This window comes from Anas acuta, chromosome 2, assembly GCF_963932015.1.
Source record: "Anas acuta chromosome 2, bAnaAcu1.1, whole genome shotgun sequence".
NCBI classification, from domain to species: domain Eukaryota; kingdom Metazoa; phylum Chordata; class Aves; order Anseriformes; family Anatidae; genus Anas; species Anas acuta.
The window spans coordinates 136,796,426-136,824,160 of NC_088980.1; the positions used below are offsets into that span (position 1 = coordinate 136,796,426).

The 27,735-nt window shown below is 44.6% G+C and overlaps 1 protein-coding gene across 2 annotated transcripts; it reads right to left on the reverse strand.

Annotated features, from left to right (window-relative positions):
* Positions 1-2,073: 2,073 nt before the first annotated feature.
* On the reverse strand, positions 2,074-17,422 carry PABPC1 (poly(A) binding protein cytoplasmic 1). 2 transcript variants are annotated; one of them, XM_068672368.1, is made up of 15 exons: positions 16,658-17,422; positions 11,828-12,021; positions 11,607-11,722; positions 9,785-9,915; positions 8,412-8,506; positions 7,307-7,444; positions 7,125-7,220; positions 6,388-6,660; positions 6,122-6,215; positions 5,836-5,946; positions 4,840-4,994; positions 4,317-4,401; positions 4,011-4,141; positions 3,647-3,742; positions 2,074-2,524 (listed from the first exon to the last, which is right to left on the reverse strand). In XM_068672368.1, exons 1-14 carry the CDS (start codon positions 16,848-16,850, stop codon positions 3,650-3,652), a joined length of 1,905 nt encoding a protein of 634 aa, XP_068528469.1. In that variant the 5' UTR covers positions 16,851-17,422; the 3' UTR covers positions 2,074-2,524; positions 3,647-3,649. The 2 variants fall into 2 exon arrangements, with proteins under 2 accessions (XP_068528469.1, XP_068528468.1); XM_068672367.1 differs by having other exon boundaries at positions 9,776-9,915; positions 16,658-17,421.
* Positions 17,423-27,735: the final 10,313 nt, after the last annotated feature.

Here is a 27,735-nt window from a genome sequence, read left to right on the forward strand (position 1 = left end):
GCAGCTGTAGGGTAACCCATCTGCAGATGGACAGCTTCAACTGCCTGTTAACTTACACAGTGAGAAGTTTAGCAAAAGCTTTTGTTAGTTCCTCCCTAGGTGGCTGATCACAAAATCAACTTCTTGCAAAACTCTTGACCTCAGTAAGGTCCTGTATCAGGTTAAAGGCAGCTCAAACTAGTATTTTTCTTCAGTTTTGCCATATTTGGTTCCTTACTTGGACATTTTTGGTGTACAACACACAGGCTGAACTGTAGGTCCCATCAGGCCAAATGATCATAGAATAACCAAATGATTTGGGTTTGGAATCAGGTTGGGAAAGGTCTCTAAGATCTGGTCTAACCTTTAACCTAGCACTGCAAATCCACCATTAAACCATATCACAAAGCCCTAGAAGTTTTCTGAAGAGCTCCAGGGATGGTGACAAGCACTTCCCTGGGCAGCCTGTTCCAGTACTTCACAACCCTTTCAGTGAAGTTTCTCCTGACATCCATCCCAAACCTCCCCTGGTGCAACTCGAGGCCATTTCCTCTTATCACCTGGTGCTTGGGAGAAGAGACCAGCCCCCACCTCACTACAGCCTCCTTTAAGGTAATTGTAGAGTGCGATAAGGTCTCATCCTCCTTTTCTCCAAGCTAAACAACCCCGGCTCCCTCAACAGCTCCTCATTGTACTTGTTTTCTAGACCCTTCACCAGCTTTCTTGTCCTCTGGACACGCTCGAGCACCTCCATGTCCTTCCTGTAGTGAGGGGCCCAAAACTGAACACAGTATTTGAGGTGTGGTCTCACCAGAGCTGACCGCAGGGGGACGATCACCTCCCTAGCCCTGCTGGCCACACTATTTCTGATACAAGCCAGGATGCTGTTGGCCTTTGTGGCCACCTGAGCACACTGCTGGCTCATATTCAGCTGGTATTGACCCCCAGGTCCCTTTCCAGCAGGCAGCTTTCCAACAGCTGCTCCCCCCATAGCACTGCATGGGGTCGCTGTGCCCCAGGTGCAGGACCTGGCACTCAGCCTTGCTGGACCTCACACTGTTGGCCTCAGCCCACTGATCCAGCACCCTCCTACCATCGAGCAGATCAGCACCTGCCCAACTTGCTGTCATCTGCAAACTGACTGAGGGTGCACTCAATCCCCTCATCCAGGTGACGGTACAGATATTGAAGAGAACTGGCTCCAGTGCTGAGTCCTGGGGGATACCATCAGCAACTGGCCTCCACCTGGAGACCCCTTTCTTTCTTTGCTATTATACAGCAGATCAGATTCAGACCAATAGAAAGCCCCCCTTTCCATTCAATTTTTAAAATTATAAGGATGAACCAAGAAGATAACCTTTTACAAGAAACATCAGATTTAAATTTTGTGTAAGCTCACTGTACCAAAAGTTAATGAAAAGATCTTTTGCTAGCTGTTGAAGTTGCCTTTGGCGAAGGATTTGTTCACCATATTCAAAAAAAAGCAAAATGCAGCAAAGCTAAAATTAACCAGTAGCCTTTCACTTGTGTTAAGGAACACAACATTAGCAATTTCAAGGCAAGATTAAGCAGTTCTATCCACAGGACTTTTACGGTGTTTATCTTTTGGTTAATATGCACTTAATACATTGCCACTTGAACCTTATTGTTCTAGGAAGCCTTGTGTTTGTACCTTCACAGTAACAATCTCACAACACTGTTGCAGACAATTCTTGTTCATTCACCCGTATCCACACTGCTCTGCCTCCACCTCAGCCACAGTGACGTTATTGCCATGTTCAGGGTTAATTCCAAAGACACAGCAGGAAACCTGTATGCGGAGTCTTCCTTCCACCAAGGTACAATATTTTAAAGGGCTACTTCTATTTATACACTGACAAGAGCCCAGACATCATGCTATGAAGGATTTTAAACCCAAATGTGGACCTAGCTGCTCTTTTTGTTTAAAGCTTAAGTTTTTATTACCAGTAACAGGTGGCTAAATGGAGGCTAATCTGCCAAACTGCTAAAACATACTCAAGGTGGATTCTAACTTGGTATTCTGAAACACTACCTTATCAGAAGGACACCGTACAAAAAACTATGACAAGTAAATCAGTGTTTAAGGAATTTTTATTAAACCAAGAATTTTATAATCCAAATTACGTTTCTTTGCTCAGCTATCAATTCTCACTGTCAACTAAAACAGTGGTGATACTCTGAGCTTTTCCACAGTAAAGAATTACAAAATTAAAGAAAGGAATGCTTTAAATTTTTTTTTTTTTTTACTGTGCTGAAAATTCTTTTTCCCCCGGGTTTATAAAACATTAATTTGTATTTTTTATTTTACTATTTTTTTTTAATTTTAAATCAATAAGTAATCTAGGACTAGCACTTGTTTTACTAGCCCCGGCATTGCTCTGTACATAAGCTTCAAAGTTTCCTTTCCTTTTTTTATTTATTTTATATTTTGCAATGTTTTTCTCAATATTTAATAGTTTTTCCATGTTTAGATTTTTTTTTTCTTCGGTGAAGCGAAGTTCTAGATTGTAGTTCCCGGATCTTTCTGTAAACAAAAACAATGCTGTTAGGTATTCAACTCAAAGCAGCACCTTGCTTTCTGCAACTGTAAGCTTGATAATACTTTGTACTTTCACAGTATTGACCATGCCAAAGTTCTTTACAAGCAGGGTATCATAGAGGCAGATAACCCACTTTTTAGAGATATTTAAGTTCCTCAAGGCTGCAATCATTTGCAAGGTAGAACGAAGCCTAGAACTAAACAGAACTCTGCCTTGGACAAGGGCTGGGCACAAGACTTTGTTACTGTAACCTGATTGCAGAACAGAGACCTCTACTCTAAGGTCAGCTCCAACAATTAGAGCATTTTCAAATTCCAATTACTAAAGCATCATGGAACACAAGGAGTAATGTTCTCTAAGTTTGGGCAGCTTAGTTTAGGCCAGACAACCATTCAACACTTTTTAATCTCCAGTGTGAAAGCGTCACAAGCAAAAAAGAAAGGAAAAAAGCAGCATGACTCATTCTGCCTCCAAAAGACCATTTCCTGCCTGCAGAAAGGAGACCAAGAAAGATGAAGATTTTAAGTGATCAAATTTAAAAGCAGGCCTTTTCAGCTGATAGTTTTAAGTGTGATAAGTTCACATACAGGCAAAACCTAACTGAAAGGAATGGGGAATAGACACCTACATTATCCCCAACTCCACATTTTTTCACTTTTGAAATGGTAAATGTAGTACCTTTTGCCTCTTCCCATCATGCAAATTTAAGCTATTAACCACTCAGAAAATGTAATCAGGATAATCAATATTTTAACTGCCGTTAAGGAACATGTAAGGAACAGTAAGGCTTAGTATCATTTAAGCTTACTTCCCCCACAATTTGCAAAAGTTCCTCTTGAGCAATATGAACAGCAACGTTTGACAGAACTTCTCCCTTTTGCAGGCATGCCCAAAAGCAGTACCAGCTAAATATGCTGTTCGAAACAATGCTTTAATTCCAGTTAAATATGCACAATGAAGTATAAAAATATCCTACCACCATGACCACAGCTCCTACTTTCTGTGGCTGCAAATGATACCGAGCCTGGAAACACTGCTTGTAAGGCCATGGACTAGGGACTGTTGCCCTACTCACCCTATAAAGCTGCATTCCTCAGAAAACTTACTTATTAAACACTTGGAACCCCAGTGGGGTTATTAACTGCCTTTTGAGCAGCCTCTTTAGCTTGGTGGGCTTGTAGTACGGCTACAGCTTCATCAACCTGAGAAGTAAAAAAAATAATTAAGAGGGAAGCTTAATTATTTAAGTTTATGAAGTGGTTTAAATTATACATGCAAGCAATACCTGTATCATTAACAATAAATGGATAACATTAGTTCCAGTTCATGCTAACATAAGTCACAGAATATTCTAACTTGTCACCCCAGGCCAATGTTGCATTGCCACTACTCCACCATGCCAGCACAAACACCCGTTCAATCAGAGATTTAATTGCTTATGAAATTAGCAGGAGGCAAAGGCTCACCCACCTTCGAACGAAGAGATTCAGGAGACTCGAGCATGTGAAGGAGTTCAGAGTTGTCAATCTCCAACAGCATACCAGTGATCTTACCCGCCAGAGTAGGGTGCATGCTTTGAATGAGAGGAAATAGACGTTCACCTAGAAAAAAGTTATCAGGAGTCACAGATCTCATCTGATGACCACAGCTTAAGATTCAAGGGAAAAGGGCAACAAGTTCCTTCTTGTTCTACTCCTAAAACCATTTATTCTGCATTTCAGAGCACTCTGAGTGTTCTTCTACCACAAGGCATCAGGAGAGAGGCCGTGTACATACCTAACATCTGCTTTTGTTCTTGCGGTGGGGCAGAAGCCAACATGGAAGCAGTCAATGGTTCCTGACCTTGCACATGGACAGCAGGCTGCAAAATTAATATTACACCATTTCAAAATTAAATTCTATTTTATAATTACACACAGCTTCAAATATCTGTTACACAACTCAGCATAAGCAATGCCTACACTGTCAGAAACCTGAAAAAAATGACTCTCAAGTCGATTTAATCAAGTAGTGTTGGTTAGGGCTGAGTGATGCTGGAGATTAGCATCAACCACTCCACTGGGGAGCAAACACAGAACACTCAGGCTAAAGTATCAAGCAACTGGAAAATATGAAGCAACACAGGATCCCATCCCAGGTGAACTTGAAATACACTTAAAGCCCCAAGGCTGTAAACTGGTGCCATAATGCAGAGCCTCAATTCTACAATAACAAAGGAAACTCTTAATCATAAGCATCCCCGCCTTTCATCAGAAAAAAAGGAACAGCAAAAGCATGACCAGTTCCTAAAATTACATACCTGCTGCATAGCAACCTGTGGCTGTGTATTAAGATGCTGCTGAGGATTGCGAACACCTGCAGCATATTTGTATTGTGGTACTGTGCGTACAGCAGGAGTAGCTGCAGTAGCTGCTGCTGCAGGACGTGGACCCATTGTTTGTGTTGATGTATTAGCTGAAAAGACAACAATTCTGCTTATGAACAGCTCCATTTTTAATTCATCATACACTGTACAAAAGTTAAAACAACCAAAACCAAATACATAATTTAAGTATTGCATTACAGATCCATCTCTGTCGTATTATCACATCACTGGTCCCATCTGAACATTCAAATCTAGAAATCTACTGGTTGTTACTCTCCAGTCACTTTTTTTTTAAAAAAAAAAAAAAACACGTTCTAGAAAGATGTATGAGAAAACAATTCACTTTTGGTTGAGTATTGATGTAGTTTCATCCCAACCTCAAAGGACATGATTTCCTGAGTGTACACACTGTCAACACTCAACTAAAAAAAAGATACTCTCATGAAGTGGATAGCTAAAAACCACCAGCTAATATGTTCTCAGTTAAGACTCCATTACAATCAATTCTGGTTCATTCAGTGATGTGCAGATTCTGCACGATAGCAGCTCACAGTATTCTATTACAAATAGTTAAGAGCTAAATTGGATCACCTCAGTGTTCTTCCTTGCAACTTATTAAATTGCCACATTGATATTTAGAAATGGTAGAAGCTCTCATACAACACTATGAAAACAGACAATAATGGAAGAACTGTTCAGTGCTAGAGACAGGACTACATCTGGAGTCTGATTTTCATTCTTTGATGGGACAATATTTTAAGAAGCTAGTAAAAGGTGATTATTGGCTTGCCAATTTAGAGCCAGAAAAGGAGAGAAGCAGTACCACATGTGACAATGATCTGATGCTTGAGAGATTCTGAACCAGCAAAATTAAAAAAAAAAGAGGTTTTATTTATATTTTAAGTGTAAGTTTTTATAAGTGAAACTCACCAACACGCTGCGTTGACATGACTCGTGGAACTTGTGAAGAAGCCGGTCTCATGGTACTAAATGGTGGTCTGGGCGCTGCTGGGCGGATAGCACCAGGCATGTTTTGGAATGCTGTTTTAGGAAAGGTATCTCACATTACACACTGAAACACTGCATGGTGAGGAGAGCGTAGAAGGAATTTGATAACATGGCAAAGACTGTAATACCACGAAAATGTCTGTAAAATTTCAAAGGTAAAGGCTATCGAGTTTACCACAATCACTGGAGAAGTAAAGAAGTGACTTACGATGAGGTCTGGCACCCTGAGCAGTCCAGCGAGGACTAGGTCTAGCAAGTTGAGCAAGTTGATTAGCAGGATAGTATGCAGCACGGTTCTGAGTCTGTCAAATGAAAAAATATGTACTTCTGTTATCTTCTGAGGGCATACTGAACAGTCAATCCCCTTTTCTGCTATGCTGAAGTTATGGATACATTCTAATTGTTTCGTTTACTCTTCAATCTAAACAAATTTGCTACATGGTACAAAATATTGTTACTAATCTCTATACATACCTGTGGGATAGCTGCCATGAAGTAACCTGAAGGAGGTGCTGGCTGGTAGGGGTTGATTACAGGATTAGGTACTGCTCTTACACTTGCCATTCTCTGCATATACTGGTTGGTGAGATGAGCCTGGCGCTCTTCTTTACGCTGCGCTAGAGCTACATATAATGGTTTAGTAGCCACAATTCTACCATTCATCTCTGTGACAGCTTTGGTGGCTTCTTCTGGTGATGAAAAGCAAACAAACCCAAATCCTTTGCTGCGCCCACCTTCCATCATGACCTGCCAAGGACAAAGCACAATTTTTTAATGAGAATGTTACGTCTATACATATTCAACTTGCACAACTTTTCTTTTTCAGCTTACTATACATGTGACACCACAGGTTTGTTTTACTGAATGCATTTATGAAAAAAAGGAGTATCACTGCTGAACGAGTTAATTCTTTAGTGAATACAGGTGAAAATCTCAGTGAAGTAACACTAAGCATACCATTGCAATGAAAAGACGTTATTTTTCTCATAGTCATGCAGTAGTACACAGCTTAAGTCAAGAAAGGACAATAGCATGATGCATTTAATCTGAGATGTACAAAAATCAGGAAAGCAGAAGCCCATGTATATATAACAGTAGCACTGATAGGTAATTGGGTCACATTTCTGTGAGTCAAGGAAACAAATTGCTCTTCCTTGGTGATCATCATTCACCAACAAAAGGAGGAGCGCAGTCTACAAACTTAACATTACCTTTGCACTAGTGATTGTACCAAATGGGGAGAATTCTTTTCGAAGGCGTTCATCATCAATGCCATCATCAAGATTTTTCACGTAAAGGTTTACGCCCTAAAAGAAAAGTAAAGTTATTTTTAAAAGTAAATGACTTGCTTAAATCTAAAAATAAAGGCAGTCTTCTTGAATTAAAAGCAAACCTGGTATCTGGTGATCCTGTCCTGCTTCATTTGCTCAAATTTACGCTTCAGCTCCGTCTGTCTTTCCACTTTTTTCTGAGCCCGGCCAACATAGATTTGTTTCCCATTGAGCTCCTTCCCATTCATCTCATCTACAGCCTTCATTAACGAACAAGAGGTTAGCAGTGGTTTATATTTCAGTGTTTTTCAGCCATAAGAAAAAGTAATTCAAATATAAAAACCACATTTACTGAGGTATTGGTGTTCTAAGTTACTTGAAACACACCATGTGTGATCCTGACTCCTGTGAGAGAAGCAACTCATTGATGAATGAATGCAAGGCTGAGAAAAATGTACATTTAAGACAGGATTTGTTCCAGCTTTTTGCTTGTGCGCTCGCATTACTGAGAAATCACAGAAATAAATGCCTTTTGAAAAGCAAACTTCATTTGTTGCCCCTGATCTGCTCTGTGCTGCTTTTTTCTCCTGATGCTATGTCCTTCCTGCCACAGCAAACTGACACATCAAAGCAACAGCTGCCAACAAATTAAATTATACAGCACACTGGCATGTTACAGACATACACACAAATTAATGGGACCCTTGTTCCACAGTTACTTTTCAAGGTAAAAGCAAAATCACAAGGCTATTTTCTTACAGCTATGCCAAACGTACTCCATAAAACTAATAGCCTTCCTGCTGACTTAGCAGTCCTGAAGTTCAAAACCTCCATCCTTTCTGCTTTGCAGTTGCACAAATGCCTTGTGCAACCAAATTGGATCCAATGATTCATCTGGGTTTTGCAGGGATGTAATAATTTACTATGCTTGCGTGTTGCCCAGCATGAAGGAATCCAAATCTCATCAAAACCTTCAAGCCCAACTACAACAGGGGCTTTTTCTCAGTATCTTAATAGGCTCTTCAAATCAACCGACATTTCCTCAAAAGAAAGCATTTTAAGTGATATCAACTATGTTCAGTCCCTTAGGAAGAAGATCCCTGCTTTTGCAGTGTTTTTGACCAATTAAAAGCCCTTAATGAACTCACAAGATTCCAAAGCATTCAATGAAACTTATTATTTGAGTCTCTGGTTACAGAATTCCTAACATGAAGTACAAAAGCTTACTTTTTGGGCATCTTCATGTCTTTCAAAACTAACGAAGCCGAAGCCTTTGGATTTTCCACTCTCATCAGTCATAACTTTCACACTTAAGGCAGGACCTAAAAGGAGAATGTAATACTTTATGTGGTGTATACAGAGCATATTCTCTTCACATCTTGAACACTGTTTAGACATTTTAATATTTAGTTTCTTCATTTATACTACAAAAGACTCTTGCACCAATGATAGTATCTAGTAAACACCATCCATTAATATAAAATTGCTGATTTGCCCTTAGGCTGAACTACAGCTTTTATGGCTGAGTTCTGCCACGCTGAATTTCTTTACTGTATTTTCAGCCAAAATGGAGTACAAATTTAACTTCAAAGTGAAGTAATTTTAATGGGGAAAACCCATGATGTTTAAGAAGTGTTGGCGCTTTTGTCCTTTGAAACAGGTGTTGAAAGGTGGAGAGGAGAGCCTTCTATTAGCTATGGGCTTCACACTTCTTGTCCTGGTGAAAGGATCCCAGCTCAGCTGTTTCAAACCTTTGAAAAGCTGTGGTTCAGACTCAATTGTCAGAGACATGAGCTAAATTTGCTACCATTTCATCCACAAACACAATAGTGGAAAGGAATTTCCTGTGAATGCTGCTATACTGTTGCAATAGGGTATCTTACATACAAGGCTCTGCCTTGGTTTGCGCAATATCCACTGGAGAAGAGCAAAGCATAGGAAAAAAATATAATATAAAAAGCCACGAGGCTGAGGACAACAGATACAGCCTATAAACCAGTGTAAGATCTAACCGAATAAAGGAACTTTGCCACTTCCTAACTTGGTGACACATCACATATAGACATGCTTACCATAACTCTGCCCTGAGCATAAATGAGGGTCAAGACAGAACCGAATAGCTTGCCAATGGCAAAGTTCCTCATAATTTCAGAGTAAGGAAGCCACCACAATGTAACCAAGTAATGAAAACAGATACCTTGAATAAAGCTAAGTCTGCAAGGTGAAAAAGCTACAGGAAACTTATTTGTCATGCTTCCTGTACAGAACTTGCAACATCAATCAGTACTAGAATAGAAAACGCTTCCATTTACAGCTTAAAGAGTTTGCAAAACCCATTAAAAAGACTAGACACTTTTCAAATTATCAAACAATTCTGATAGGAGGATTATATATATTATGGCCATTTAAAATTCTTTAGTGGATATAATTACAGTTTCAAATTCAAACTGATAGAAACAAATACTAAGTTTTCCATACTTTTAAAATAAAAGTTCAGCCAGCGATCTGATTCCTCCTATTATAAAGCACCATACAGCTGTAAGAGCTGAAGTTCACTGGTGTTTATATAAACTCAAAGCGTAAGACATTACCAAACTTGCCAAAGAGTTCCTTAAGTCTCTCATCATCCATGTCTTCTCCAAAATTCTTGATGTAAACATTGGTGAATTCCTTTGCTCTGGCTCCAAGCTCTGCCTCACGTTCCTTACGGGATTTAAACCTTCCAACGAATCTAGTTTCATGAGAACAGAATAGAATAAAGTAAATTTTAGCACCTTGATAGACTTGCTTTAATCACCTGGCATACTTTATTCTTTATCAGTCTCATTATTCATTACAGGCATGAAATTCTTCAAGTAAAATATTCAAAATAAAACTGTAAGAAAAACTATTTTACTATCCTTTTCTATATGAGTGCGCTTATCACAACTACAAACATAAAAACAATTCCAAACTCTTGGCAATATTGTTTGCTCTTCTGCAGCCCTTGGCATCAGGAGACACATGGACAATGGGAAAGAGTACTAAGTAAACTGAAATTCTAGTTACCAGCATAAACTGTCATACGAAAAACTTGGCAGCCATTCTGCAACCTAGCTTTTAAGCAAGGGCTATTTAACCAACTTTCTGCATGCCCTTAGACACCTTTCCAGCCTGTGTCAAAGCAAACCCTTATTTTTCCCCCACCTCTCTCAGTAGGCATGGAGAAATAAATAGTGCAGCTTGCTCTGTAGTCAAATATCATTGCAAGTTGGCTGGGAACACTAAAGGTCAGCTCACACTGGCAGAGAAGGAACAGAGGCTCAACAGAACACCTTACAATCCAAGGAACTCCTCTAGTACAGAAGTTATGAGAGTACAAGAGGCACCGATTTCTGGTTACAGGCTTTTATTCTCTAATCATCACCTGAACTTCACAGTTCCAAACCTAACCAATTCAATAATGCAGCATACAGTAGCTCAACAGTTTCTTCAATACTAACAATTTCACCAGGTTTTGACAGTAAGCAGAATATTAATTCACTTGCTTTTATGATGCGTTTTATTAAACAAAGTTTATGTAAGTAATGTGGTTTATGCCTGTATGCTGGCATTTATACTGATTTAAAAAGGTTATGTAAAGAGCAAACTGAGTGAAAACATACACAGTGTGTCAGCCAAGCACAGAACAAGAGGGAAAACTAAAGTTTCAAAAGATACGTTCTCCCTGCACATGGCTTGATCCACCCATTAAAAATAATCCAAGAGGGTAAGCTGATGCCAATTTCTGTTACCCTTTTTTTCCAAAGCCACTCAAGTATTTACAGAGCTATTCTTCTGCAACTATACCAAACACCATAATGATCCCTTACACACAGCTGTAGGCATACTCACTCCTCCCAGCCCAGCCTAGGTATCACTAACCAATTGCCAGAAGATTATTTTTTTTCCTATAGCAGAGAACAAGTATTTTTTAATCCATCGTGTTCATACGTTTTCTTTTCTACTCCTGCTCCCCAGGTATGTCTATTAACAGACATGAAGAACATTCAGCATAATCAGACCACTATTCAGGATTTAGTAGCTTCAGCACTCTGAAGATTCACTCAAGAAACAGTAACATACCCATCACACAACTTTAGTTAAGAGTTGTGCTTTACCTCAGACCAGTAAAACCAGAAAAGTTCCCAAACTCTCATTACAGCACCAACCTTTAAGACAACTTTTTTCTTTCCTGAAGTGCATTAGCAGAGTTTTCCAAACATATTCTGCCTTTAGAGTAGGTAGGTAACACAGTTTGTAGTATTCCTAGCACAAAAATTCTAAGTCATTTTAGATGAGAAATGTTTAGAACAACCTGTCTCTTCTAGGTAAGCTCTAAGCCCACGTCTACTTTAAACAGTTTCAGTCTGTTGATCTACAGCTCCGTATTTATGTACTTACACTTTGCGGTCATTAAGCAGCATACCATTCATTTTTTCAATAGCTCTTTCTGCAGCTTCTTGTGTCTCAAAATGTACGAATCCATAACCCTTGGATCCATTTTCGTCACATACCACCTATTAAAGAAAATCTTTGCTGTAATAGCCATGGAATGTTTTCCACATGTATTCCCCCCCCTCCAAATGCCAAACCAGTAAATGCACCCAGAATTTTGCACTAACCTTACAAGAAAGGATGTTTCCAAAAGCAGAAAATGTGTCATACAACGCTTTGTTATCAATTGATTTGTCCAAGTTTTTGATGAAGATGTTTCCTACACCGCTTTTGCGTAGAGATGGATCGCGCTGAGACCACATGATGCGCACTGGTTTGCCTTTAATGACATCAAAGTTCATGGTATCCAAAGCTCGTTCAGCTGGAAAAAAAAGCATCAGGGAGTTAGTAGGAAACACTAAAGTTGCTTTATGAAGTGCAAAACCAGCATTTTGAGCACAGTTCTTCAAATAATTTTAGCTTAGTCTAGTATCATCACCACCAAGATGCAAATCCAAACTTCCAATGCAAATAACCCCCCCCTCTGCTCTGCAAGTAAAAACCAGCAAAAACTCCTCAGCAAAAGCTGTGCTGAAGAAACAGGAAGGAGCACGGGTGAGATAAATAAGCAGTAGAAGCCCCAGTAGTCCCAGTGATTGTACCCCACCATGAAAAAATGGCACCTGGACATGATAACATCTATCAACCGACAGCAGTTATGACCCCATTCCCCAGGAGGAAAGGTTTTAACATTTGGAAAAAGAGCAGCTGGCCATAGTGTATCAAAAAATGCTTCAGGGGTACAACTTGTGCCCACACTAGTCCTTCTGCAAATATTTACATACCAACTCCTAAGACAGCAGCAGCCCTAAACTGACAGAACTGCTTTGCAACTGAGCCAGGTGCAGTTCAAGCAGCTTTTCAACACAACACTTTAGTGACAAAAAGAAAGATCTGTGATGGACTTCTAGGCCAGGCACAGTTCAAAGAGAAGTAAAAATAGTGCTTTACTTTAAAAATCTCCCATAATATATATTTAAAGCTCATGATGAAATACACAGGAGGTCAAAGGAGCAAGCATTAAAACAGCAAAAGGAACTAATGCAAGGTTTTGTGACTCCAGAGGAGCAGTTTTTCCAGTAGAGCTCCATAGCTGACTTTTCAAAGCCTGAATTTAAGACCTCAGTGTACTTAGACAGGGAAGTGTCAAGACGTCCTCAGTTTTCATGTCTCTTCAAAGCAACAAGATGTGCCTATGATGTTTTAAGTCAACAATATATTTAAGCAAGAAAGAGAGACAGCTCTAAATTATGGCAGACACTAGCTCCTTTCCAGTTTTGCTCCTGCCTGTCTGGCAGAACCCTGAAAATAGCCCCAATAAATACCTGAGGTCACAGCCATCGGTACCGATGCGACATGAACATGACTGAAATCATTCAGTATTAGTTTAAAACCAGTAACCACCTGGCTCATTTGTCTTTCTCAGGAGAAAGACCAGAGGCCAACCACGTTGCCAAACTCAACCAAAATCCTTTTTTTTTTTTATTCTCCTTTTAGTGCTGCTCATGTATTTGGCTATGCTGCTGGATATTATGGCCAAAGAAAATGTGCAGTTGGCCTCTGTTCAGCTAATACACCACGGCATCTCCTTTAGTGCTGTGTTTCTAGATCACAAATGGATTTAAAGACAGACATCTGCAGAGGTTAACTAGACAGACAGGTAAAAGTCATTTTTTTTGTGAAAAATCATCTACAGAAACTACTGCTACAGTCACACAACAGCCAACAACTGATTCAGAGCTGAAGCCATAGAAATACAAGCACTGCCAATCTTTTGTGAAAGTTCACAAAGCTCTCACAAACTTCGGTATAAATCAAGCAGGAGAGAAGGAGCCAGCTTTGGTTACTGGTAATTAGAAACAAGGAGTACTAGAACAGCAAATTACTAAAAAAAACCTGCTGGTCAAACAGAACAAGTTGTAGATACCAGGCTCGCTGTGGTAGAAACATCGAACACTTTGGGATTGCCCTGGAAGTCATTACAATTATTACTGCCAATGCCAGCAGAAGTGCCAGTAATAAACACTTTGTGATTTCCAGCAGTAGCAACAGGGCCTGCTTTTACTCGAAAAGAGGCTTTTCTAATTCGTGCTAATTGCTTCTAGAATAATCCTGAAACTCCTCAGGAATGTGCGCTCATGGCCTTGCTTCCCAAACGTCTGATCTGAAGCGATTGCTGGTGGCTGATTCCACACCAGCCTTTGCAAACTGAATTAGCAGTGAGCACAAATCGTAGGCCGATACAATTTCTCCATGAGGACGAGGACAGCAGGGAAACCCTCCTCGTCTTTTCTGTGGAGTGGAAGTGCAAGAAATAGGAAGAGTTCAGCTTCATATGCACCAGAGTCATACCACAATATACATTAACAGATGACTAGAATACTTTACATACTTTACTAGGCATAAGCTGCTACTCAGAAAAAATTGGAAGCAGTAAAATTGGCTTTTATCACACCACAGCTTGCCATAGGAACCCTTGGACTAGTTTGCAGGGGGACAATTCAATCCGGTAGTTAACTTGTTACCCAGAGGACACACCTACCCAGGCTACCCTTTTGCTGATTCTGCTGGAGCTTTTATTGAATGAGTCACTGGTTCCCATTTTAGTCACGAGCAACTGGCCGCTCAACTTTCGCAGCAACTTCAGAATCGCACAGAACACACTGGGTGCTAAACCTCCACTGGGATAGCTACGAGATAATAAACCCCCGGAAACAGAGCCACTGAAAAAAAACAACTGATGGGAAAAGTGCAGTTTCCGATTACTCAAGGATAAGCCCAGTTCAGTGATTAAACAAGATTGCTGGGGCTTTACTCCGGACAGTGACTCAAATTCAGAGAAGTCACAGCTGTGAAATGTGAGCATACCTCACGAGTGTGTCACCCGGCCTAATTACTTTTCGGAAGAGCTTTGAGATCCCTGGTTTACAGGCAGCTGGTAATGTCAAGCACACCTTCAAAGACCTTTTCAAAAGCCCAGCTAGTTGTTACTGGCTGTTTAATGAGCGTAGTCTGAGATGTAGGTAAGAATTAGGCTAAACCAAGGAAAGGCAGCCAGCTTGGAATTAAAAAGAAACCAACATGACTACAGGAATAACCATTCATCCTCAGAGCTGCTAGTGCAAGGTTCCAGAAAACGCTTCGAGGCTTCAGGAAAGTGCGATCTGTCAAAAAAGATCAGCAAACACTTTCTAGGTATTTGCCAAGAACACTGAATTCTTGCAGAAGTACGGTCACACGGTCGCATCGATGTGTTTTGTACTTCCAGTGAGGTGCCCGTGCCTGTCTGATACAGAGGAGAAATGCTTGTAGCCGAACCCGACTGGGTGTCAGACACAGACACCTCCATCCCCCACGTCAGAAAAATACTTACAGGTTTGGAGTAATAGCATTTTCCTAAGAGGCACATTCTCAAACCCTGAATGCAAATGCTGCCAGGGTGAAAAAGCTCTATTTATCCCACCCCCCATTTGGCAAATTACAAAACTAAGTCACAAAGTGTAGGGTTGACGAGGCTGTTTAGGTAACCACAAAGGCGAGGCCGACCCTCGTGGAGTTGTCATTAGTAAGGAGGAAAAGCATTTGAATCACCTTCAGCTTCTGCCCTGCCATTATCATATCACAGTGCTGAACTGTGCTGACCACTTATTTTGCTTTTTAAGAGTAAACTGTCCGGCAGTTTTTTTTATCAACTGAAAGAATGTTAAGGCAAGCAGTTAAATTCTCCCCTCCTCAACGCTGTCTGAATAAATTAAAAGCTCTCTGAAGTGAGAGGGCTGATAACAAGTGAAATGTCTTATTAAAGAAATGAGACAGTAACTTTTACTACTCGCACACAGATAACACTGGGGCACCAGAAGCCCGATCTGATAATGGTTACATGCGAAAGCCAACTCTGAAAGCCAGTTAATCTAATTGCCTGAAAAGTTGGTAATTCAAATCTCTTTCATATGCTCGAAAATAAACCCATTCTAATGGAAAGCTGTTTACTTAACTGTACTTGAAATCAAATATGATCTAGCTGGCCATTTTTTTTTCTTTTAATTGGTCTCCACAGAACTTAAAATCAGTCGGATTTGGTTCTTTTACTGAAATCCCCTCCAGAGGAGCGAGCCGGCTGGCCGAGCTTCGCAGAGACTTGGTGAGTGCTACACAGGAAGTTTCTCTGCTGATGTAACTTTGGAGAAATGGCAGCGTTGCGCGTAAAACAAGTTTCAGAGAAAAAAGGCAACTTCGTCAGCGAGCCGTCAGGGTGTAGCGGGAAGACAACCAGAGCAGGACATGGCAGAGAGCAGCCAGAGGAGGCCCGTGTAACCCCCCCTCCCCTTCCCTACACGTGATGAATCTGCCCCAGCGCTTCGGCCTGGAGCGGACGGTGGGTGCGTGGAGTCCCCGACGATCCCGGGCCGTCCTATTTCCTCCTGGTGCCTGTGAATCACGCTCACACACACACACCCAGCTCCTCACCACTTCTCACAGGGTGCTGATGACCACCGCGCTGCCTCCCAGCCAGCCTCCCCCCCCTTTGGCCCCAGCAACCCGAGTCACAGCTGCCCCCACGCCTCCACCCCAGGAGCCACCGAGCCGGGGGAACGTCCCCAGGGCTCTTTTTACCCTTTTTTTGCTTTTTTCCACCAATTCCTTCCCTCCACCCCTCTTCGCGGAAGCGCCTCCCCCCCCCCCCTTAACCGCCACGAGGCAGGCCGCATGTCAGCCCTGTGGGTGCGTGTCCCCCCAAAAAAAACACCCCACATTTATATTTCAATTTTTTAATTTTTTTTTTCCCTCCCCACCTCTTCCAACCGGCCTCCGGCCCCACCCCGCGCCGCCGGAAAATGGATGCGGCGGCGGCCGGGGCCGGCGGGAGGGGGCAAAATGGCTCCCCCGCACCCCCCCTAAAAAAGAAAGATGTGTAAAAAGGATTAATAAAAATATGTATTTCTGAAATCCGGGCTTACCGTCGGCCGGCTGCTGGAAGTTGACGTAGGCGTATCCGAGCGAGCGGCGGGTGATCATGTCCCTGCAGACGCGGATGGAGAGGATGGGCCCGGCGGGGCTGAACTTCTCGTAGAGCATGGCCTCGGTCACATCGGGGTGCAGGTCCCCCACGTAGAGGGACGCCATGGGGTAGCTGGGGGCGCTGGGGTTCATCCTGCCGCCGTCTCCCGGCGCGGGGAGGGCTGGGGGGCAGCAGGCGGAGGCGCTGGCGACGCGAGGAGGCCGCGGCGGGCCCGGCGCTGCCTCAGGAGGCGGCGGGGGACGAGGCGCAGGCGGCGGCGGCGGCGGCGCTCAACGGCTGCGGGGCGCGGGCTCGCTCCGTGGCTCCTCGGGCGGCGGCGGCGGCTCCGGCGGCTGCTGGGGGGGAGCTGCGCTGAGCTGAGCTTCGCTTCACCGGGCTTTATTTTTTTTTTTTATATATCAAAAACCGGCCGGTTGCAAGGAGGAAGGACGGGTTATTATTATTATTTTTTTTTAGGTATTTTTTTTTTTAGCGATTTTTTTCAGGATTTTTCTAATTTTTTTTTTAAAGTATTTTTTTTTAAATCTTTTTTTCCAGGATCTTATATTTTTTTAAGATTTTTTAAATTTTTAAATTTTTTTTTTTTTTTTTTTTTTTTTTTTAGTAATAAAGGGGGTGCGGCGGCGGGGCCGGCGTGTCCCGGTGTCCGGAGCACACGCACTGCGCACGCAGCACCGACGGCGGCCGGGGGACAAGGGGGAGGCCGCCGCCCCGGCCGCGCTCTATATATACCCGCCCCGCCCCCCCCCCACGCCGACGCCGCACGCCACGCACCGACGGCGCGCGCCGCGCATGCGCCGCCGCGCTGAGGCGGAGGGAGCGGGGCGGGTACTGCGCACGCGCCGCCGGCCCGCGCGGGAGGGCGCGTGCGCCGCGCGGCGGCAGCGGGGGGAGGTGGGAGGGGGGCCGGCGCGGCGCGCAGCGCGCATGCGCCGGGCTGGGGAGCACATGTGCGAGGCTGGGAGGGGGGGTGGGGGGTGGAGGGGCGCATGCGCGGTGGAGGAGGGGAGGGGCTTGGAGGCGGCGCGCAGGACGGGGAAAGGGAAGGGCCGCGCGCATGCGCACAAGGGGCTGGTTCCACCGCCCCGCGCGCAGGGGTGGTGTGACGTAGTGGGGGCGGGGCTTCGTAACGGCCGCGGGGGCGCCTCAGGGTGGGGGGGGGAGGGGCGGTGCCTCAGGGCGCTGTGGGGGGGCTCCCGAAATAAAGTTAAATCTGCGTGGATTTGGGTCCCTGGCTCTTTCTTGCTTCTCCGTCATTACCACTCGAGCGTTTTCTTACACGTTTCTTCTCCCCCAGGCGTGTTCTTGCCCCATCGTGTCAGTTGGTGCCCTTGGTGCTCCTGGGTGAGAGCGAGGAAGTGCCCGGAGCACAGCCGGGCGCTGCTTCTCCCTGGCACCACTTAAAACAAGCAAACAAACAAAAAATAAACAAAAAAACACACAGCAGGATGAATTCTGCTCAGCAAAGGTGCGCTATTCTCTGATCTGGCTCTTAGACTCCTAACATACAGCTTCAGAGTTTTCTGTCACCAATGCTCTCAGGGAAGCAAAGATGTGCTCTTACCCTTAGCTGGATATCCACCAAAGCTCAAATTATAGCTTAAAACCTCTGGAGCTTGCTCATGAAACGTTTCTAGCATTTCTCCCTTCAGCAAAATAATGGGCTTCTTGGGTCTTGTCCTCGTGGGTTATGCTCCTTTAGCTTGGAGCAAGGATGTAACCACTAATAAAAAATTTGCTGTCTGCTTCCTCTGTTTCCCCATACTGTCATAAAGTGTTAAGCTGGCAGTTTGGGTGTTCTTTAAATGAGGAAAAAAAATCATTGTAGGAGGTAGGTGTAGTTAGCTGGTGGTGCCCAAAACACTTTTCCTGTCCTCCACCTACATCAAATACATAACTTTTTGAGATGTGGCCTAAGTGCTTTTAGGCAAGCAGAAAGGATGGTTTTGTGGCCGAGGCACAAGATTCAAATTAAGCTTGAGATTCTGTTGGCAAAAATTGCTGGCAAATCCTCCCGGTCGCTTAGGATTCAACCTCATGGAAAACTTGGGAGCTTGTAATGCTCTGTAACACTGGTGGCCCCCCAAAACTGCAGCCCAGAGCCCCAGGTGAGAGCTGGGGTCAGAAGGGGACCCCGGCAGGAGATCCCTGGATGGCACCACCCGATGTATCCACCTGGCTCTCTCCAGGACCCATTTTAGCTCTGCTGCTCTCAAGTCCCGTGTGATGGTGGGTGCAAGTTGCTGCAGCACCTTTGTCTCATCAGCTGGGCTTACTGCCCGGCCCCAGCGTACGCCCTGCCACCGCAGGTGTTAAACACGCATGGCTGAGCCTAGAGCTGGCCTCCTTGTCAGAAACAGCTTCTTTTTTTTGGAAACCACAGGCTTGGGATGTAGCTGGAAGACATAATTCAGCGTTTCCTTTGTCAGCTTTGGAGAACCTAAGCCAAAGAGGAATTGAATGAGGAGTAATAATTTAATTATACATCTTTGAAGTATTTCACAATCCAGATAAAAATACTTGATGGGCACGTTGCCTCCTTTTGGCGGAGTATTACTAGAAAATAGAAAAATGAGCAATGTTTACACAGTATTTTTCAATAAGGGCAATTGATTAATATTTTAAATTACCCAGAAACGTGTTTTCTAAACAAAAGTGTTCTACCAAAGCTGCTAAAGACCCTTTGTAACTTCAAGCTCTAGGCAGATACAAGATTTCAATTTTTGTGCCAACTGTACTATGATTTGTGGATGCAATTATTTCTGATTCTAGGCTATCATGGAAGTGGGGAAGTTATTGAAATGTGCTCAGACTTCAACAAATATCCTTTCTGTTGCCGAGGAATTATCACTTTTTGAAATATGATGGATTGGCTAAACGGTTGGAAATCATGCAAATCTGGCTTTGTAGGTAGCCATGGGAAGCATTTTTAAATTGTATCCAAAAAATGCTAATATTGAAGACTGATACTTTTGCAAACTAACACAGCTGATGCTTGATTTAGAAAAGAAAGTTTTATTGTTCAGAATAAGTGTGCTGTGTTGCTGACTTCAGGAACTGCAGGATCTCTTCCACATCTCCGTGTTTTCCTTCCCAGCTTAGCTGCAGTACAACGCTGTATGCTAAAAGTGCATTGTGAAAGCTAAAACCTTGATGATCTGTGTCAAAGAGATAAGGAGGAACATGTACCCTTTGAAGGGGAGTGCCGGCTTCTTTAAATTGAGTGCCTCGCTGATAATGCTGTTTGCTTTTGGGAGCCTACTTAGACCCGATATGCTTTTCGGTGCTGGGTAACCTTCTGAGCAGAGCCAATCCCAAATTCTGAGTATTTTCTTTAATAGAAAATAAATATAATACAAGACCTCATAGCTGGGTATTTTGGAGCTTCTTGGGCGTGACCAAAACCAGTTTTGCATTTTTATTTTAGGGGCTATTTAATAAACACTCTTCACTCATGAACTGCATGTCCATTTCCTTCACTGAGCTGGTGTAGGGGAAGTCATTTTCGCAATGAGCAGCAGGGAAAGAAGTGTCATTCTCAGGCAGTCATGATGGGGGGAAGGCCACAGTTAATTACTTTATATTGTGCCTGAAGCAAACAAAACAGCAGGTTTGTGTGCTGGGATTGTTTTCTCCAGTGCAAAGTGCAGCTGAGAGCATGGGAAGGTGCTGAGCCGGGTATGGTCAGGAATAGCGCTGCATGGTTCCCCTCGTGTCTCATTAGGAGTGTGCTCCATCTCTGTGCCCTTTTCTAGTTAAAATCAGAATTGCTTAACTGTTGGGCACGTTCCCTTCATCAGATGCTACAGCATCTCTTCACCTAGAAACAAACACCTAGATTCTGAGAGATTGTTAAAAGTATGGAATTGTAAGGAAAAAAACAGGAAGAAGGTTTGGTTAGTGCCCTAGTCTGTTCTCTCCCCCAGTGAGGACACTGTGTCACCCCTGACCAAGATTTCATGGGCATTTTCATAGATATCCTCATATTTCATAGATATCCTCAGTGATATACAAGGCAGTCAGTTCAGGGGCTTTACTTTCCTTAACTTGAAAATGATTTTCCTGAGTTCCCATTCTTGCAGTTCCTTCTCGCTCTATTCCCAGTGGCAGTGCAGTCATGTTTTTTTTGCCTTTCAACTACTTTTCCCCTGACAAAGCCACGTCTCTCTTGCAGGGCCCGTGGTGGAAGTTGTTCATGCTGGCCTTGCAGAGCTAGATCAGGAAGTGGGTCAGGCTGGAACGAGTTCTGGCGTGAGCAGATAACGTTTTTCAGATGGGCACTGCTGAATTAGCACGGTAGTGACTTTGTGGCAGCATGTGCCAGTCTGTCTCTCCCTGTTCCAGAGCAAGCTGCTGCAGCTTGGCCATGTGCACGTCGTGTGGACGAGGGGATCCCAGTTCTTATTCCGTGGGGGCGGCTTTTCCCTAAAGCCGGGGAGAGGGCACTCTCCCACACATCTACAGCAGGACTTGGGCACAAGAGCCGAGGTCTGAGGTAGAAGGCCTGCATCCAGCGAGTGCCCAGAGGCAAGCATGTAGTCCTCAAAGTCTCCCGGATCAAAAGTCTCTCAGTCTGAGGGAAGCTGGTGGAAACTGGACCCTGTTCCCTTCCTACATCAATGCTACCACAGCAGAGTTTTTCTCTCAGTTCAGAGGGATCACGCTGGCAATTAATAACTGCCTTAAAATAAAGCTCTTCCCCATCGGAGGTGGGAAGTAGGCTGCTGCTGCTGTTATGTGTCATAAGTTCAGGTGCATTTTGTGGTGTTTGTAACTTCCAGTGCATTTTGTTTTAGTTGGGAACGCAGCATGGCCAAACCTGGTGTTTCTGGAGACAAGTGGCCCTGCCCGGCCATCCTTTAGAGGGCACTGAGTGACCATTTGTGGTTCCACCAGCACTGGAGTGTACCCAGGTGGCTTGCTGCCACCAAGAAGGCCATTCCTCTTTCCTGCTTTCTCTTGTCCTTGCTGCTTTCTCCCCTTCTTCAGGCCATGCAGTCCTGACCGCTTCCCTTTTAAGGGTTTTGGTTTTGTTTTTGCAATGAGTAAATTTGGATGTTTTAGTGACCTAAATATGCTCACAGAGCCGGAGCCGACACTGGATAAGCAGCAGGGTGCAAAGCTCAGGGACAAAAGGAGGCTGCTCTGTACGATGCCAAGTTCAGGTGCTCAGGTATTCGAGCGGAGTTGAGTGTGAGTCTCTGGAGACACCCACTTCCATTTGGACAGGGAGAAGTGTGGCACACTGGCAGATTCCCAAGGGATCTGCAGTAAACAGCGAGCACAGAGATCCAAAACCAGCTCCCGTATCGTGTTAGCGAAGCACAAGGCCTGAGGGTGCTGATGTTAGCCTGGCTGAGCGGGGAGGACTCAGCCTCCTGGGAGTGAAAGGGAGGATAACAACAACCTCTGTCCCTGCAAACACTGCCGCTGCAGCCGCATCGCTCGCCTTCAAAACCAGCTTTAATTGTTTGGCATAAATGCAACTCACTCCTCATCTTTACAGGGCCTAGCTTAGCTGCTCAGACTGAGCACAGGTGATATCTCCAGGCACGAGTGTCCCAGCACAGGCTGACCCACGGGACCTTCTGCTGGCCTTATTTTCTGCCCAATTCTACGTCCTTGCCCCACCTTCACCTCTGTGTGGCAGACACAGCCTCCTGCCACTGAAGGCAAGCAGGGGCTTCTCTCGGCAGCAGCATTCCTGGAGAGCTGACCAGAGCGTTCATTCCAGCCGTGTGGTGCTGTTTACAGGCTAGCCCAGGAGCTTTATAGCTAATTAACATTCCCAGGGGCTTTACCACGGCAGTATGCTCTCACAGGAGGCGCGTGGCCTAACTGCTGCTTAGGATTCAAAGCCTTAGGAGGGTGGCAGAGCACCTTGCACAACCCCCAGATCAAATGTTAACCTCCCCAGCACACGAGCTCCCGTTTCGGCAGGGTGACGTGGGCTCTGCGGGCTGAGGCCCTGAGGCAGCCGCCTCGCTGGATTTCCCCCGCCGCTGACAGAAACCACCGCTTCCTTCCCCCACAGCGTGCTCTGGCCACCTCCCCATGACACCATCCCCCTGTCCCCATACCCTGGCACACGTGGAGACACGCTGGTCACTTTATTTTTAATTTCGAGGTAGCACTTGATTTCAGAGGGCAAAAATAACCCCGTCATTACCTTGTGAGACTACTCGGTGATCAGCAGGCTCGTGGTGCCACCCATGGGCTGCCCCGGGGTACCCGGCCTGCACGGAGCCCCTGGCACAGACCAAGAAGGTCCCAGCAGGAGGCTGGGAGCAGCCCTGAGCTGGTCCTGAGCCCCCTTATGGGGTCTGGGGTGCTTCCTGCAGAGCGGCACCAGGTTTTGGGGGGCCTTCCCCACCTCCATGCACGCCTGAATCTTGGTGAAAAGTGTTCAACGCATCCCAAACCGTGTGGTTTTGAGACACTACCAGACAAATTCAGGTGATCCCACAATCTCTTTTTCAGTGGTTTAGGTTCTCGCTAGCACCCAACAGGCACTCTGGATTTAATTTAATTTCCCATAGGAAAATGGGGGGAGTTCAGCGCGTGTCTGCTTTGCTGCAGCTCTGCCACTGCTTTGCGGCACCAAGGCCCGGTAAATTATCGCAGATAAACACTGGCTGAGAACTTCCTAAGGAGCTTCTCTGAAATAACGACGCTTCCCTGGGCCTCCTCTTCTCCAGGCTGAGCAGTCCCAGCTCTCAGCCTCTCCTCACAGAAGGGCTGCTCCAGGCCCTCCATCTCATGGCCCTCTGCTGGACTCTCTCTGGTATGCCCATGTCCCTCCTGTCCCCCCAGGACAGACACAGGACTCGAGATGTGTCCCCAGCAGTGCTGAGCAGAGGGAAGGATCACCTCCCTCCACCTGCTGGCGATACATTGCCTAAACCAAGGCTCTTCACCGAAGGACTTATTCAGATGCAAAACGAGTTATTTTTTATTTTTATTTTTTTTTAATTTTACTGCACGTGTACCTCGGCAGCCGCTGGCAGTACCACAGGGTTTGGGGTGTCCTAAGAGAAACCACCTCAGGGCAATGGAAAGGGATTTAACTCCCTGCTCTCCCTGTCCCCATCCCCTCTCCTTGAAGCGAGGTGGCAGGATGCTGGAGTGAAGAACACTGAAAAGTGCTGTGCTCAGTGTTTATGATCTAAATGTGGCCTGATAAAACCTATTGGGATCTCCCTAGGAAACTCTCTTGGCTTGTTTCTTCAGCTCACACGCTGCTGAACCAATAACCGTGTGGCAAATGGTAAGAGACGCCCTCAGCACATTGTTTATCATCAAATAACAACACAGCACGAGGATGAGATAAATTCTTCAATGAAAGCACCTTTCATGTAGCTTCTTTTCAGATGCTGAAAAGCTCACGAGCATTTTTAGGCTCGGTAACTATTTCAATCTGGCACCAGAGCAGCCAGGGCTGGCCTGAGCCCGGTGTCACTTCAGTTTCACCCAGGAGTGGTTCAGTGACGGCTCCGTGGACTCAGGTCCCCTGCAGCACCCCGCTGACCCTATGATGGAGAGGCCAAGGCCAAGCCCCGTGGTGGTCACGAGGCTGGTCCCTAGGGCTGGTACTGGTGTTTGTGTGGCCCTGTGAGCAGGGATTTGACCAGCTGTGAACACAGCTTGGTTTGGGTTTTCTGGCTGTGGCTTTGGAAGGAATTAGCTTGGGCTGGTTCTCCGCCAGGGGAGCTTGTACAAAGTGGGGCACAGGTTTACCTACCCAAAAGGCAAGCGTAGAAGTGAGAGAAGCCTGGAGGGTTTTGCAGGAGCTGCCAGCTGCGAAGTTGTATCCTCAGCTGCGTAGGGTTTTAGCGTAAGGAGTTTGAGTCTGACACAGTTGGAAATCTCAGCACATTCCAAAGGAAAGAAAGGGCATAATTAATGAGGATTTAATATCACAAAAGCCAATATTACAGCCCGTTCCGTGGGGTTAACAGCTGAAAGAAAAATGTATCATTAGAGCGTAACCGACATTTTAATCAAGAAAAGGTCATCTGGCTTATTCCTCCTGGATATCTTGTTTCCTCTTGCAAGATATTTAATTGATTCTTTAATTTGTCCCAGGAACCTTGTTAGGGAGCGTGATGGAGTTTTTTGCTCAGTACGCTGTAAGTGCCGTGAAGCCTGCTCCAATTTGGCTCGCATCACCTCAAAAGTATTTTCTCTAAGGTCTAAATTACATTTGGAAGTTCTTTGTTTGAATAGTGTTTTAATCAAATATTTCAATTGAAAGATCTCGTACGCTTTGGGGGATGGAGAAGCGTTTGGGCTTCCTGATCATCCCTCCAAGAAAATGAAATGACCATGTTGAGCTGTGAAAATGACGGGACATCCGTGTACCAGACTGCAGGGAGGAGATCTCAGGGCTTTGGGAGGAGATTTCTGGGCTTTGGGAGGAGATCTCGTGGCTTTGACCCTGTTCGTTCAGTGTTTCAGGGAAGCAAATTGCAGGTGGGGATGCATCCCTTAGAGCATGGCTGTGTTCAGCAAGAGTTGTTCAGCATGAAAAATGCCTCAGCACGGCTTGGAGATCAGGTACAGCACAGACACTGAGCTCTTCGACGTCTCTGGGGAAGGAGATCCCTCTTTATTTTGCAACAAAATACCATATGTACAGTATTACCCCCCAAAAAGTGAACAGACAATTTGGGAATTGGCTATCCTGATCCATCCATTTGATAAGGAAAAGAAAAAAAAATAAATCTTGATATTCTGAGACAGAAAACCCAGAATTTTTTATTTTTATTTTTTGGTTTGAATAAAGTTTCTTCTTTAGAAAATGTCTTGGCTGAAACCAGCACAGCAACTTCTTTTTCATTCTTCTTGTTTTTGAATCTCAAGGTATTACCGGGATGAAGGAGCTGACTCAAAACTCACTGGAGATCTTCTGACGTACAAGGCACAGTCTGATGAGGCTGCAAACACGTTATAGACTTCCTAACTATGATCATTAGGAAACACCAGCCCCCCACGCATATATTTTGTGTTTTCTACCAGCAACAAATGCTCCCACAGGCATAAATTTTATCCTTTCACTTTAATTTCAGTTTGTATCCCTAACTAAGCCCGTTTTGACTGCAAGGCATCTTGGATCCATCCTTTACATTTCCTTGGCTTTGGAACATGAATTACCACCAACGTATTAACAAAGGACTTCACTTTGGAGATTTTTTTCCGTCGTTACTTACGTTCATCCCTCCACAAGATGACTCCCCACTGCATCCCGACTATCAGAGCTATTTCTTTTCCCTCCTTGAGAATTCATCAATCCTTTCACTCTCCCCTGGCCAATCCCACACCCAGTGCATCTGGGATCCCTGAGGACCCCCGTAGGCAGCCTGTCTCTGGGCTCACACGCACTGCGACTGGAAACGCCAAGTCTGATTCCCATTTTACTTTCCAAGCATGCTCAAAATCTCGGGCCTTGTTTATGTCGCAGGTTTGAGAGCAGGGAAGAATTCCTTCCTGTGTGTGTTACATCCTTTTTGCAGGCACTGAAGCAGAACCCTCCTTTGCTGACCAACCCCTGAGGATAATCGGTTTGAGTTGTGCAGTAATGGACAAGGAGGGACTCCTGAACCTATACTGACATGCCCCAGTGCTCATCAGGCACAGGCAGGTTTTTTTAGTCAAGAAAAATCAAAATCAATTGGGCATTTCCTTTAAAACCCTTGTCTGTGCAGCCTTCTGTATCCTCACTCGGATGATGATGTCCTTTCACAGGTTCCCTTATGACCTCTATTAGGGCCTGAGTTTCCAATGGGTCTAGCAGTAAAACCAAAACCAAATTTTAACCAAAATCTCATCACAGTTTTGTAGGTAACATAGACCTGACTTATGTTTCATGCAGCAATTCTTAATTTATCCCCCCTTCCCCAAAGAGACAAGACTAGCTGCTTCTCTCTGAAGGTCACATTTAATCATTTAATGAACGCGATGCCCTTTTGAACAACTCCAGCCCATTATCCTAGGTTGCATTCTTTCCAAAAATTCTCATTTAAGTCCACGTGTGAACAGTTTGCGAACACTTCTCAGCCCTACAGAATGGGAAAGGCACAACTCTGATCGTCCTCACCAAAGTGCTGGGCTGGCTGGCTGGGAAGCTGGGTGGTGTAATCCTCTGCATGGTCAGCTTCTTGCTGCCTCACTTCCCTACCTCAGCGCCTCTTCTTACTTCCTTTTCTTGCAGTCTTATTAGAATTTTCTTCGCTCACCTCACCGATGTATCAGTTTGCATTCCTTGTAAAACAATTCTTGATACTGCAGAAATATAAGGAGCTAGAGACACACAGTACTTTTTCCTGAAAGTGTTTTTTAATACAGTAAATCAATCTTTTACCACCGTCCTTTAAAAATGTGCTCATGGGCACATGGGAGGACGAGAACGTGGGAGGAAAACGGTCTGGATTTGCACTGAAATGCTTTCCATCTTCTAGTTTGGGCAAAATCTCAGTGACAAGCACTAACCTCGAAGGGTTCTCCAGCTCCTTTTGGCACTGGGAGTCGAAATTAACCATGCTGATGCTAAATAGCTTAGCATTAACAGCAGAACAGCTTAGCTAACCTGTCCCAGAAGGTTAAACGACAATGAGCCTCTTAAAAATCGCTCAGAGTAATGGGCAGGCAGAGTATTCCGTGGCACTAGGCTGGGGATCAGCCCTCCTCCCTGCTGTGTGTGGCTCAGCTGAAAGCCTCAGTCCGGATCAGAACATTTCTAAACGTTACCTCTGCATGTAAAGAAATAATTCAGTGAAACTAAATTTGACTTTCATCCATGAATGAGGGTATTTTACCACAATAAGAATTTATATTTGAATAATTCTTTCCTCTTTAAGCGTCTTGCAGTCCCCAGCAGCCCGGGACTCGGCTCTGCACTTTTACACACATTGACAGTGTTACAGCTCCCCTGGGGTCGCAGCACGCTGGCCACTCTGCCTGGAGTGTGCTGTGATGGGAGTTAAGGCTACGAAACTTCAATTTCATGTAGGTGGCCCT